Source organism: Chiloscyllium punctatum, chromosome 18 (assembly GCF_047496795.1).
Source record: "Chiloscyllium punctatum isolate Juve2018m chromosome 18, sChiPun1.3, whole genome shotgun sequence".
Classification (NCBI taxonomy): Eukaryota; Metazoa; Chordata; class Chondrichthyes; order Orectolobiformes; family Hemiscylliidae; genus Chiloscyllium; species Chiloscyllium punctatum.
This window is the reverse complement of record NC_092756.1, coordinates 96,656,465-96,671,611: the sequence shown is the minus strand read 5'-3', so window position 1 is coordinate 96,671,611 and position 15,147 is coordinate 96,656,465. Positions and strand designations below refer to the sequence as shown.

Here is a 15,147-nt window from a genome sequence, read left to right as displayed (position 1 = left end):
AGATGTTTGTGGGAACTTGCGTCACGCCAGATGGTCATCACATCTTTTGCGTCAAGTTTTTCAGTAGCTAATGGAATTGAGTGGCACAGGAAGATTAGAAAGCTAGTTATTAGAATCCTTACGGTGTGGAAACAAGCCCTTCGGCCCAACAAGCCCACACCAACCCTTCGAAGAGTATCCTGCCCAGACCCATTCCCCTACATTTACCCCTGAAGCATGCACCTAACCTATACATCCCTGAACACTATGGGCAATTTAGCATGGCCAATTCACCTAACTCCAACGTCTTTAGATTGTGGGAGGAAACTGGAGCACCCGGAGAAAACCCCACGCAGACACTGGGAGAATGTGCAAACTCCACACAGACAGTCGCCCAAGGAATCAAACCCGAGTCCCTGATGTTGTGAGCCACTGGGCCACCTTTAATGGCACCTGTTCTGATGTGGCCCAGTGTCACACTGACCTTTTGTCATGCAGAATGGAAACAGACCCTTCGGTCCAACCAGTTCACGCTGACCATGTTCCCAAACTAAACTAGTCCCACCTGCCTGCTCCTGGCCCATATCCCTCCAAACCTTTCCTATTCATGCACTTATCTAAGTGTCTTTTGAACATTGTAATTGTGCCTGCATCCACCACTTCCTCAGGAAGTTCATTCCACATGGGAAACACCTCTGTGTTTTAAATAAAATTGCCCCTCATGTCTTTTTTTAAATCTCTCTCCTCTCACCTTAAAAAAATCTTCCCCCATAGTCTTAAAATCCCCCGTCCCAGGGAAAAAAACACCTGCCATTCACCTTATCTGTACCCCTCATTATTTTATAAACTTCTATCAGGTCGCCTCTCAACCTCCGACATTTCAGTAAAAATCGTCCCAGCCTATCCTCTCTTTATAACTCAACCCTTCCATACCCAGCAACATCAACCAAGCGTAAAATGGAATAAATAAGAGCAGGATCAAGCCATTTGGCCAGTCAGCACCATTTCCCTGCACTGTTCCTGTTTCCTTGTTTGCCATTAATCTGTGGAAGTCTGTCAGATGCTGTCTTGAACATGTCCAATGATTGCGTTTCCTCAAGGGGAGAGTCTCACCATCCTATGAGTGAAGAAAATGCTACTCTTCCCAGTCCCAAATAGCCTAGGTCAGAAGTCACATGACACCAGGTTATAGTCCAGTGGGTTTATTTGAAACCGCAAGCTTTCGGAGCGCTGCTCCTTCATCAGGTGAGGTAATCACTTCACCTGTCGAAGGAGCAGCACTCTGAAAGCTTGTGATTGCAAACAAAACCGGTTGGATTCTATCCTGGTGTTGTGTGACTTCCGACTGCATCCAACACCAGCACCTCCACATCAAATGGCCTACCCCTTATTCTGAGACTCTGGACCCTGGTTCTAGACTCCACCCCCCCACCCCCACCACCACCACCACAGGAAGCATCTTACCTCCATCCACGCAGATAATCTGTTTCTTGTTGATGTCAATGTGAATTTCAGAGATACTTATTGGTGCTGGTCTTGCCTTTTTGATCATTGAAATAGTGACAGGTGGGCAAGGCCTCAATTTAAGTTTCACCCCAAAGGTGGTGTAGCACTCCCTCAGGTCTGCACTTGGCGTTTTGTGTCCGACTGTGCGGTGTGGGATTACAGGGCTGGGCCATGACCAGCACTGACTCACATCTGAGCCTCTCAGGAGGGAATTCTTTTCCGTTTTGTAGCCATCCTGCCTGTTCACCTCAAATTTTGTTCAACTGTTTCCAGGGTTAGTCCAAAGTGAGAAGGTGGAATTCTATTCGAAAGTGGCCAAGAAGTTGGATAAATTAGCTCAGCAATACTGCGCGCAGTCAGATGTTGACCGACTGAGCCCGAGCATCGAGATTCGCGTGTCAGAAACGGGTAAGTGCTGTCTGAAGGTCCAAGCGGGGTTTGAGGTGTGTGAGAGGGGAAGGGTTGAAGGATTGGGGACCTCCGGGCGGTGGGAGGGAAGAGAGAGGCAGAAGGCTTTGAGTCCCTGAGAGTGCACGGCTGAGAGGGGAGGGAGTTTCTGAGCCCACCCCGGGGCTGGAGGGAGTTTCTGAGCCCACCCCGGGGCTGGAGGGAGTTTCTGAGCCCACCCCGGGGCTGGAGGGAGTTTCTGAGCCCACCCCGGGGCTGGAGGGAGTTTCTGAGCCCACCCCAGGGCTGGAGGAAGAGGCTATGGCAGCCAGAGAGATGGCTGCTGAGGGAAAAGGCAGCTTTGAAGGGTTCAGGGATGGTGGAGATGGCTGGGGACAGAGCTCTGACACCTGAGGAACAAGAGAGGGTGAAATGTGGCCCACTGGGTGATCTGAGTGTTTGGGTGGTGGGGGGGCAACACAAGGGAATGTTCCTTTTTAACATTCTCTGAAAAGTTGCGGGAGAACTTTGAACTTCTAATTTTTCTGATAGGCAAAGTTCCTAAAGGATAAATGTCCTTTCCCATCTCTGCCTTTCATCCAAACCTTCCCTCCTTCCTAGAGTCTGTGGAGAGATGAGAGTTGGATAGCAGTCCCAGTAAGGATAATGAGCTATAGTCATTCAGCATGGAAGTAGATCCTTCGGTCCAACTTGTCTATACTGAGCTGGTATCCCAGACTAAACTAGCCCTATTTTGCCTGCATGTGGCCCATATCTCTCACTGTAGTTTTGCACAGAGGCCGAGTGAATTGGTATGACTCCAAATTCGCTCCATGTCGGTGCGGTACCACCAACTGACGTCTGCTCTTGTTTGATTTGTCCAGCGAACGATAATGATCCACAGAATACGGTGACGGAGAAGGAGAAGATGATCGAGAAGATCGTGCTGTTGTTACAGCAACAAGGAGATGGAATCAATGAGAAGGTGAGGACGGCCCTAAGGCAGGGGTGTGGTTGCCATGGAGATCTGATCTGACAGAACCCACAGTGACCCTATCCCAGCTCTCACTGCCTTTTAGAACTGCTTCCCATATTCGAGTATAACAGGGGCACACGGGAGGATATTCTGCCCATCATATCTGTTCTGTCCCTGTGAGAAAGCTGTCAGGCTTAGTCCCCATTTGTGGAGGTTGCTAATGACCAAATGTACCTTTTTTTAATTAAGAATTTAATATTGAATCAGTGTCCACTCCCTTTTTCAGGTCGAGTGTTCTGGATCACAAAAGTGCAGTTTGCATTGGCTTATCTTCAAACTGTATTTTCTCTCTGGGACTAGTGGATGAAGCAGGTGGAGTGGTTAATGGGGACAGGTTGAGCTGGAGGAAGAGGGGAGTGAGTACTGCTGGTGGGTTCATTACTGAGCCCACCCCCCAGTGAGTATGAGACACATTCACTCGTGGGCATCACTGGCTGAGCCAGCATTTATTGCCTGGCCCTGGTTGCCCCTTGAGCAGGTGGGGTGGGAAGCTGCCTTCTTGAACTGCTGCAGTCCGTGTGCTGTGGGTTGACCCTGAGGGAGGGAATTCTGCTAAACATCGAGTCACAGTCTTAACAAGCAAGAGTGTGTGTTGGGACAGGGGGTGGGGAATACACCTTGGCAAAATGGATTAAGCCTTCATGGAATTTAATTACCCAGTCTTACAATTCCTGTTACTCATGGGAACAAGAGTAGGCCTTTCAATCCCTCAAGCCTGTTCTACCATTTAACACGATCATTGTTGATCTAACTCCATACACCTGGTCTTTGGTCCATATTCCTTTGCTGAACAAAACTTACCCATCTCAGGTTTCAAATGTAGGGGCTGATCCAGCACCCGCTGCTGTTCTCCTCTCCCTGCTGACTTTCCCACTGGGTTTAGAGGGGGGTGAGCTGTCACATCCCCTGCCCAGGCTCAGCCGTGTAAACACACCAAACAAAATAAAACCCCTTCCCAAAACCTCGTGGTAAAATAGTCGGAGGTACGGTATGAAAAGTAAACGTAGGCGCAAGACTGTTTCTGGAAACTGTGTTGAAGCTGAAACCTGTTTCACATTAAACTCTCCGTTCCCGTAGATGAAGGAAGACCCGGTTCTCCAACGGACCGTGAGCCGCATGTCCTTCCGGAGCTTCTCCCATTTGGTGGACATCTTCACGGCCAATATCGAAGAGCAGCACGGGGGTCCCGCTGCCAGTCCCGAGCTGACCAAGATCGCGCTGACCATGGAGCTCACCCGCAGGGTTGCTGGGATCAGCAGCCATCCTGTGCAGCAGCTGATGGGATACAGCATGCAGTACATGGACATGTTCGTGCCCTGGCTACAGGAGAATGGCGGATGGGTGAGTGCACTGGCCTCTTCCCCCCCCGGGGGGGTAACATCAGCTTCATTCGGGTCCTCACACCCGACGGGGGAGCAAGCACCTCCGTCCTTTTCTAAAGGTGGTAAACCCCTGTGTGATCTCCCAGTACAACAGGCAACACCACGTGCTGACTGTTGTCAAATCTTTTCTTTCAATCTGTATTCATTCACAGGATCAGGGCGTGCTCGTTGGCATTTATTGTCCATCCCTAATTGCCCAGAGGACAGTTAAGAGACCCGTTACTGTGGGTCTGGAGTCACATGTAGGTCAGATCAAGTAAGGATGACAGATTCCCTTCCCTCAGGGACATTTGTAAACTAGATGGGTTTTTCTGACAATTGACAATGGATTCGTGGTCCTCATTAGGTCCTTAAATCCAGATTTTTGTTGGTTTTTGTATTGAATTCCCATTCCACTACCTGCTGTGGCAGGATTTGAACCCAGGTCCCCAGAGCATTTCCTGGGTCTCTGGATTGAGATGTCTTCCCTCATTCTCCAGTTGCTTCCAAATTCTATCATCTCAAACGTTGCTTTGTCTTGGATGGTGTTGAGTTTTTTTTGTGTTTTCGGAGCTGTACCCATCCAGGGCAAGTGGGGAGTGCTCTTTCACACTCCTGACTTGCACCTTGGAGATGGTAGTCAGGCTTTGGGTGAGACAGGAGTTACTCGCTGAAAGCCTTTGACCTACTCTTGTCTCCATAATGTTTTATAATGGTAGACCAGTTTAGTTTCCACTTGAGGTGAACCCCTGGATGTTGATGGTGGGGATTCAGCGATGGAAAGCCATTGAATATCAAAGGGCAAAGGTTGGAATTTAATTACCCAGTCTTGCAATTCCTGTTACTCATGGGAGCAAGAGTAGGCCTTTCAACCCCTCAAGCCTGTTCTACCATTTAACACGACCATTGTTGATCTAACTCCAAAAACCTGGTCTTTGGTCCATATTCCTTTGCTGAACAAAACTTACCCATCTCAGGTTTCAAATGTAGGGGCTGATCCAGCACCCGCTGCTGTTCTCCTCTCCCTGCTGACTTTCCCACTGGGTTTAGAGGGGGGTGAGCTGTCACATCCCCTGCCCAGGCTCAGCCGTGTAAACACACCAAACAAAATAAAACCCCTTCCCAAAACCTTGTGGTAAAATAGTCGGAGGTACGGTATGAAAAGTAAACGTAGTCGCAAGACTGTTTCTGGAAACTGTGTTGAAGCTGAAACCTGTTTCACATTAAACTCTCTGTCCCCGTAGATGAAGGAAGACCCAGTTCTCCAACTGACTGTGAGCCGCATGTCCTCCTGTTGTAGATGGTCATTGCCTGTTGCAGATGATTTTAGTTTTTATTCACTTGCGGGCATCTTTCGCCAGGCCAGCATTTATTGCTGCCCATGCCTAATTACCCAGCCAGCAATTAAGAGTCGACCATATTGCTGTGGGTCTGGAGTCACATGTAGCCACAAGTTTGCTTCCCTAAAGGACATTAGCGAGATAGAGATTTTCTTCCAACAACGCATTCATGGTCATCATTAGACTCTTCAGGTTCTTTATTGAACTTAAATTGAATAAAGTCTCCCCATGGTGGGATTCGAACCTGGGTCCCCAGAACATTAGCTGAGTTTCTGGGTTAATAGTCTAGCGATAATGTCACTAGGCCACTGCCTCCCCATTTGCCCCTTATCAGCCCAAGTCTGGATATTGTCCAGATATTGTTATATTTAGGCATGGGCCACTTCCCCATCTGACGAATTGCAAATGGTGCTGAACGTTGTGCGATCATCAGTGAACATCCTCGCTTCTGATGGAGGGAAAGTCATTGATGAAACAGCTGATGAGGGAGGGAGAAATGTTGGCAAGGAGACCAGGAGAACTCCAAACAATAGCGTCAGTGGACCTTTTAGACCTATCTCCGTAGCCAGTTGAGACCAACTGACAAAGCAGCATTCCTTCACTGTTGTGAAACCCTTTATCATGTGATCACGTCCATTGGCAGCCATGCTAAGTGTACAATGTGAAACTTGAAATGGTTCAAAAAAAAGATTTACAAGAATGTTGCCATGGCTGGAGAGTTTGAGCTATAGGGAGAGGCTGAATAGGCTGGGGCTGTTTTCCCTGGAGTGTTGGAGGTTGAGGGGTGACCTTGTAGAATCCTGAGGGGCATGGATAGGGTAAATAGGCAAGATCTTTTCCCTGATGTGGGGGAGTCCAGAACCAGAGGGTACAGGTTTAAGGTGAGAGGGAAAAGATTTAAAGGGGACTTAAGGGACAATTTTTTTCATGCAGAGGGTGGTGTGTGCATGGAATGAGCTGCCAGAGGAAGTGGTGGAGGCTGGTACAATTACAACTTTTAAAAGGATCTGGATGGGTACATGAATAGGAAGGGTTTAGAAGGATATGGACCAAATACTGGCAAGTGGGACTCAATTAGTTTAGGATATCTGGTTGGTATGGGCGAGTTGGACCAGAGGGGGTTTTTTTGCATGGTGTACATCTCAATGACTCGAATTGGGCTCTTGGTCGTTTGAGTATGGAAAGTTCTGTGCACTCACAAGAATGTGTGACTATTGGTGATCTGGGTTTGACTTGAATTTATTTATTAATACCTATTTCCTGTCATCTAACAGACAAAGGTGTTGCCTATGGACAACGAATCTGAATATCAAATTGACTGACATCTGCCAGAGATATGGGATTCGAGCCCTCTGAGGATGGGGGAGAACTGGCTTTTCAATTTGCTCTCAAAGGAAGAAATCTGAACAACTTCTTAACCTTGGAAATCCATTCAAAGTATTCAACAGGAGCTGCACTGGCAGGTGAATGCTGAAGAGAGCCTGATGACCAGCCAAAAACGTTTCTGTCTCCAGATGTGAAAGACTTGGTAAATTCTGCTGGTTTTTCATGTTTGCTGAGTTGCTACGCAACAGTTGAACTTTAAGCCAGTGAGTTGGTAATACACTCTATACCACTGTGTGTGCACGAGTCAACATTTCTCATTGGAAGAAACAACCTGATATTTTACAAAAAGTCTCTTGCAGCAAGCTATTATCCTAATTACATATAACTTTCTAATTTCTGATTTGATGTAAGTCACCTTACACTGTTTAGCACATCCCAAGTCTGTCTTGGAGGTTGCTGAATTACTTCTCCACTGTTACCAGCTTCCCCAAGTTATAACATTGTTTGGTCACAGGAAGACAGAAACATTTTCAGTGGAGAAAGAGGCCGTTCAGCCCCTAGTGTCTGTAATGACTGATAAAGAGCTATCCAGCCTAATCCCATGTTCCAGCCCTTGGTCTTGTAGTCCTGTGGTTTTCCAGCACTTTGTGTTTCTTTACAAAGTGAGACAGCCCTTGAGACCATATGCAGTGGATGATATATCAGTTACAGAAGTGTTGTGGCGTAGCAGGAGCCCTTTTGGCCCCTCATGGCTCGTTAAATGAGCATCATTACCTAATGCCTGTCTCCTGCTTTCCCGCCCATATTTTTATCCCAATAACCGTCCAATGTCCGTTTCAATGCGCCCATCTCTGTCATATTTCCAGGCAGTGCATTCCATACAGAGGAGCCAAGATCGGGGCTGAAACATCTTGAGAGGATTAGAGCTGGTGAGAAATTTACTTGTCAAAATGCAGTGCTCAGAGATCTACCTCATTCTCTTATCAGTACCTTGTTTAAAGGTTTGTGGGTTTTGATTTGGAATTGTATGTAGCAATATCTAACCAATTTGACCAATAAGTGAAGACAATCCATAACTTGTGTCAGTCAAACCTTTAACATTCTGAAAACTGGATACGTAGGCTGCATCATCAGTATCACTATTTATCAATGTGATACTGTTCAGGACTAATATGGAAGAGAGGAAAAGAGAAGTGGGGAGATGTTATCAAGTTGAGTACTGGTTCAGTACAAGGTGGGAACTGACGTTGCAGGTGAACATCTCCAATCTTTTCCAAAGTAACCAGACCCATTTACTTAAAATGATACGTATTTCCCAATTTTTCCCATTTTGTGTATAATTGTGATAGATTTGGAGTGGGACTGACATGTTGCATTCCCCATGGGGAAGTAGTCAAGGAAGCTAACTTCTCGTTTCCTTTCCCACACTGCAACCCAAACTGCAGAGTTGGGCATTTCCTTGTTCAGTCCTATCCCTTAGCTGGAATTTTGAGATTTCCCTCGATCAGGGGAGTAATGAACTAATTATGATACACAATTCTCCAAGGCCGATTATCTATACTTACTGCAGAATAATGTTGGGTGCAGATTACGAACCCTCCTTGAAGATTGGACACTGACTGACCAGTGAATACCTCCTTTCATTCGGCAATATTCTAGATGTTACTAGAACAGCAACTCTCTCTTGACTTTTCAACAGTTGTTACCTGTAATTCCCCCATGGTGTTTTCTGCATTTGTATTATGTGCTGAATTCTGTGCATCTACCATGATGCAGAGAATTGTAAGCTGCTGTGCACCACTAAGAATGTCAATGACGGAGTGCCCTGATGTATTGGACTGGTATTGATGAGATGGTACCAGCTAAAGGTGGGCAAGCCTATCAAATGCCAAATGAATTTTTTGCCAAAGGGAATGGTGGAGTCATTGCCCCTCAATGATATTTAGCAGTAGTGAGAGGGAGTCCTGAATGTCAATATTGGGATAATGAATTGCACACTTGTAGTTTTGTAACATCTGTGATACTCCAACTTTTATTGAACTAACTATAATCTGTTATCCGTTTAATGGTGACAAGAGTGAGGGTGTTGATGGTTTGGAGCCCTCCTATTCTTTCAGAGTGCTGGGGTACAGCCTCTTTAACTTTCAAATTACAGCAAACTTTTTATTAACCAGCTCCAATGGGGACTAGGTGTGTGCCAGTTGACCAAGTATTCCAGGAGGTACGCATAAACGCAGTAAGCCCTAATCAAACAAAACTCAGAAACATCTACACCCCTTCTAAAATCAATGTAAAAACACACAGTAACTAATAGAAATGTAATTCAGGCAGTATGCACATCTATTATGCTTTACTTACAGTATAATATGCAGGTATGGCAGCATTGGAGGTACATATTGTGCCAGTTTATTGAGAGTGCTGGTTAAAACAAAGTTTGCTGTATTAACTAAAGTTTAGGAAGCACCTCTACAAACTTCTACCTTGAATTTTTAACTTGTTCTGAGCTCAGCTCAAACCTGGAAGTAATTGGGTTTGGGTTAGTTGCTAAAGATCAAATCCCATCTAACAATGCACTTTCTACCTTCCTGGTTAATTACGTGATATCAATGACATAACGCCGGGCTATAATCCAACAGGTTTATTTGGAAGTACAAGCTCTTGTAATGCTGTTCCTTTGGCAGGTAGCTCGTGGAGGAGGATCTTGAGACACAGAATTTATAGCAAAAGATCATAGTGTCATACAACTGATATAATAAATTCTGTTCTACTCCATCTACTGCAGAATAGTGTTGGGTGCAGATTACTACTCCACTCACTATGATGAAGGAGCAGTGCTCCGAATGCTAGTGCTTCCAAATAAACCTGTTGGACTATAATCTGGTGTTGTGTGATTTTTACCATTGTCCGCCCCGGTCCAACATCAGCAACTCCACATCACGATTTAAACGATCACTGTTAATCAATCCCAGTGATTGATTTTGATCTTTGAGTCTATAACAGAGCCAGGTATGAGGTGGGGGAGAAACTCCCAGTGAGAGGAGGCTTAAGGGAGCCACCATGCCAACCACGCTTCACTCGTCACCCTATCATGTTACGGTTCACCAATTTTATTTTTAAGAGCCAAGCATCAACTTTCACTGAGAACAATATAGTTCCTTGGCAACTTTAAAAGTTTACTTTCATTTCAAAAATCTTTTAAAATTGTTTTAGACCTTTCTTTTACTTAATTGCAGAAGTCAAAGAGCCAGTGAGTAAACACATCGCAAGTTTCATTAGGTGTCAGTTGGACAGTTAACATCAACCAACCAAAGTTAAATGAACACAAAAGTTAAGATTTTAAAAGAACATTTTGATGTAAGCCCAGCACTTGCAATCTTTGTGGACACCCAAGGATCAAGACGACAACTCAATGTGAGCTTTCTCAGGGCCGTTAGGGAATGGGCAACAAATGCTGGCTGAGCCAGTGATACCCATGCCCGGTGAACAAATATTTTATGGGCAATGGCTGGAGTATCTGATATTATGCACCAATTAAAAGCGTGTTCCAAAAGTGTGTTTGACTTATAAGACACTTTAAAGCAAACTGCGATCCAACCATCATCCATCCCCATAACACGTGGAATGGTTGTGTGGAAATGGCTCTTGCCTGTTTTTTGCAACATCCTTTGTCCAGGACTTGAGAGAAGTCACAACGAAAAGTCTTTTCAGAAGTACCTCTCCCAAGTGCTTTCAGAGGGCCTCCAGGAACAATGTCTTCTCTTGAGATTGACCTCTCTGTGGTCTGTGCTCTCAACTAAAAATGGCTTGGTGGCGATAGGAGGGGTGGTATAACTGGCCTCTCGCTCTAATGAGTTGGGGAATCTGCCCTTTTTTGGTCAGTATTAAGTGCCCCCATCACCTTTCTGTGTACGTGCCAACATTGGACAATCAGACTAGGCAACGATGCCTGCTGCAGTTGAACAGCTTGCTGCAGTTTGCTCTTGATGTGGTATGAGTTTGGACAGGTTGGGGGGGTGGGTGCAAGTAGTCTGGATCTGCTGATAGATCCATACTACAATATGAATTGACACATTTTTAAAAAGGGCCTAAGAACCAGACTCCTAAATAAGCTTGACCACTACTATAAAACCTGGTGTGCAAGTTGCTCTCTCTTATTAAGCTGCCTTATCAGTAAATGCAAGTTTTAATTTGTAGAGCAGTGACTTATGCACCGGGGTATATTCTGTATATTTGCTTTTAATGTAAGCAGATTGGTATATAAGATGTTTTGTGCATTTAATATTTGTTTTGTAAAATGTGAAATTGTTAATGGTTTTTAAATGATTCATATTATTTTTTGAGGTCTTGGACTCTTAAGCTGTGAGGCTAGAGAGTGTTGATGACTCTCATCCTGAACATCCTGTGATCTGTTCTATAGTGTTGTGAGCCAGTCTTATTCAAAATGTTTACAAGATCCAGTGGCCAAATCATCCTGCTTAATTGCACCTTCACACAGCTTCGCGATATCCGGTAATGGTGCATAACCATTAGTTCTCAAATAAAGTATTCGTCGGTAATATTACTCTTTTGAACCTCTGTCAAGCATCTTGCTGACATAGTGTCCACCTAAAGCAAGATTCAGAAGATCTCCTGTTCAGTCTCCCGGGGTGTACTGGGTTAGCTGCGCCTGGGTGAGATTGTCTTGTAACACTGTAAATAACATCTCCTCCTAGGGTTAGAGCAAGAGAGGAGGTGAGGGAGAATCTAGCTGGGTTTCCTATGCCTTCATCAGAACTGGAAAGCTGAACTGATATGCTCATCAGTGAGAGGGCGTGAAGCTTCCTGTAGTTGAATGGTCAGCCAACACATGGCCATCCAAAACTTAGTAATCTAACTGTCTGAATAAGGATATCAAGGGATTATGGAGTCACAGAAACAGACCTTTCAGCCCAAATTGACCAGATTTCTTGAACTGAATCAGTCCCATTTACCGTGTTTTGCTGGTAAAAGAAATGAATTTTCAGATCAATCACAATCTAATGAAATAGTGGAAAATGTTTGAGGGGTTGATTCCTGTGCTTCTGTAGAATGGTCATTTTATTTTTATTTATTCACACAAGCTGAGTCTCACTGGCTAGACCAGCATCTCCAATTGCCCATTGAGCAGTTAGGAGTCAATCACATCCCTCTGGTTCTGGAGTCGCATGTAGGCCAGACTGGGTAAGGTTGGCACTTTCCTTCCCTAAAGGGCATGAGGAAACCCGATCAGTTTTTTTTCCCCAACAATTGGTAACGGTTTCATTGTCACTGGACTCTTAATTCCAGATTTTTATTCAGATCACCAGAACATTACCTAGGTTTCTGGATTAATAGTCTAGCGACAATAAGATTAGGCCATTGATTCCTGACACTTGGCAAAGGTCTGCCTGCACTGACAGAAGCCAACCCCAGCATTAATCTGACTGAAATATAAAGAAAGTATTGACAAGGGACAGCAGAATGTCTTTGTGTAACTAGGGGGAGGTGAATTATCTGCCTGTGCTTCCTTATCACTATCCAGGAACTAATAAATATGTGTTTAGATAGTTACAACACTGAAGAAAAGCATTTGGTCTGTACCAGGCTCAGTTTATTGATATATAAGACATGTTTAATATTTTTACTGGGTGTGGTTTGTATGAATTCAAATGTTTGAAGCTCAACTTTAATTTGTAAGAAACTTTTAATATCGTCTGTGCAGCTGTTTTACAAATAAATGTCTTTCGAATTGTTTTTGTCTTAACATGGATGTCTGATTCTGGTTATGTCATAAAGTCATAGAGGTACACAGGCCCTTCGGCCCAACTCATCCATGCTGACCATGTTTCCTAAACTGAACTAGTCCCATTTGCCTATATTTGACCTATGTCCTTTAAACCTTTCTTATTCATGTACCTGTTCAAATGTCTTAAACTGTTGTAATTGTACCCACCTCTACCACTTCTTCTGGCAGCTTGTTCAATATACTGAACACCCTCTGTGTGAAAAAGTTCTCCCTCCGGTCTCTTTTAAATCTTTCTCCTCTCATCTTAAACCTATGCCCTCCTAGTTTTGGACTCCCTACTCTGAGGAAACTAACTTGTCTATTCACCTTATCGATGTCCCTCAAAATTTCATAAACCCCTATTAAGTAATCAGTCAACCCCATATATTCCAGGGAAAAAAGGTCCCAGCCACTGAGTCAGAGATGTAGGGCACGGAAACAGGCCCTTCAGTCCAACTCGTCCATGCCGACCAGATACCCCAACCCAATCTAGTCCCACCTGCCAGCACCCGGCCCATATCCTTCCAAACCCTTCCTATTCAAATACCCATCCAGATGCCTTTTAAATGTTGCAATTTTACTAGCCTCCACCTCTTCCTCTGCCAATTCATTCCATACATGTACCACCCTCTGCATGAAAAAGGTGCCCCTTAGGTCTCTTTTATATCTTTCCCCTCTCACCCTAAACCTATGTCCTCTAGTCCTGGACTCCCCCACCCCAGGGAAGAGACTTTGTCTATTTATCCTATCCATGCCCCTCATGATTTTATAAACCTGTAAGTTGCTGATCTTTGACGGGTCCTATTCTCTCCCTAGTTACTCTTTTGTCCTTAATGTATTTGTAAAAACCCTTTGGATTCTCCTTAACTCTATTTGCCAAAGCTACCTCATGTTCCATTTTTGCCCTCCTGATTTCCTTCTTAAATGTACTCCTCCCTTGTAATTCCAACCTTCCAGTCCTTGTAAATCTATTGAACACCCTTTCCAGTTTAATAACATGTATGGTTCCAACTTTTGTCTCCCTTTGGGCATTCCATTGTTGCAGCCATACATTCAGTTGCCTGGAGCCTAAGCTCTCAAATTCCTTCACTAATTATCCTTTCTCTCAATCCTCCTTCAAGACACCGCAAGGATTTGGTGGCCTGTCCTCATAGCTTCATCTGCTTTTGGTTCAAATAGAATCTCTACAATATGGAAGCAGGCCATTCAACCCATTAAACCCACACTGATCTTCTGAAGCGCATCCCACCCATACCTAACTCTTTCACCTCCCCAACTCTATCCCTGTAACCCTACTCCACCTAACCAGCACATCCCTAGACACTATGGGGAACTTAGCAGAGCCACTCCATCTAACCTGCACATCTTTGGACTCTGGGAGGAAACTGGAGCACCTGGAGGAAACCCTCACTGATATGGGAAGAATGTACAAACTCCACACAGACAGTCACCCAAGGCTGGAATTGAACCCAGGTCCTTGATGCTGTGAGGTAGCAGTGCTAACCATTGTAAATATCTGAAAATGCGCTTGTGAAATTTCTTAAGTCACTTGGTTCATTAGAGTTAGTATTTGGCTTATTGCATATCTTAAAATCAGAGTAAGTAAATGGATCACCAAGGATATTTGCGACCAAGAACAGGCATCGAATTCTGGAGACTGATGGTTGGATGTGGAGAAGGTGAGTGATGTTTTCCTGGTTAGATTGCTGCCTGCACCACCCTCTCTGTTTTGTAAAGGTTAGCCAGAGTTCCTACTCATCAAAGTGAAACTTCAGCGGTTAAGAAACAATGAGCTTCTATCTCCATTTCACCTTGATCTTGACTTCAGGGCATCCTATAATGTCTTATAGCCAACAGTGTAATTTTCAACTGTAGCCATTTTTGTAATGTAGAAAACGTAGTTGGCACCCTGGAGAATTTCATTGTTCACTTGTTGAAAAGAGGCTGCCAAGTTATGAGATCCAATCCATGCTGTATAGTGATTTGCCATTGATCTATGATAGTCAGGGAAGTGTTGTACCACAGGAGCAGGTTAGTAGATACGAAAATAGAAATTTCCGGAAAAGCTCAGCAGGTCTGGCAGCATCTGTGGAGAGAAATTGGAGTTAACGTTTCAGATAGAGTGACCTTCCTCAGAACCTGTTTTATGGAAGGGTCACTCGACCTGAAATGTTAACTGATTTCTCTCCACAGTTGCTACCAGACCCACTGAGCTCTTCCAGCAATCTTTATTTTTGTTTCTGATTTTAAAGTATCTACAGTTTTTTTGCATTTTATCAGGCTAGTAGGTACCTTCTTGTTTTGATGTTTAGCCAAATCCTGACTTTCACACTTCCATGAATGTATGGTTGCAGCTCAGCCTCTAAATGTGCACACATGCAAGCATTATCTGCAGGCAATATCTTGATGGCAGAGGTTGGGGGTAGTCTT

General features: G+C 44.6%; 1 protein-coding gene across 1 annotated transcript in view; it reads left to right on the top strand.

Annotated features, from left to right (window-relative positions):
* Positions 1–12,648, top strand: part of bcl2l12 (BCL2 like 12) — a 37,156-nt gene extending 24,508 nt beyond the window's left edge. Inside the window, exons 4-7 of the mRNA XM_072588865.1 lie at positions 1,759–1,893; positions 2,757–2,857; positions 3,986–4,249; positions 6,884–12,648. Of these exons, the coding sequence (XP_072444966.1) occupies positions 1,759–1,893; positions 2,757–2,857; positions 3,986–4,249; positions 6,884–6,931 (548 nt within the window). The 3' untranslated portion in view covers positions 6,932–12,648. The remainder of the gene's footprint in view (positions 1–1,758; positions 1,894–2,756; positions 2,858–3,985; positions 4,250–6,883) is intronic.
* The last annotated feature ends 2,499 nt before the right edge of the window (positions 12,649–15,147 follow it).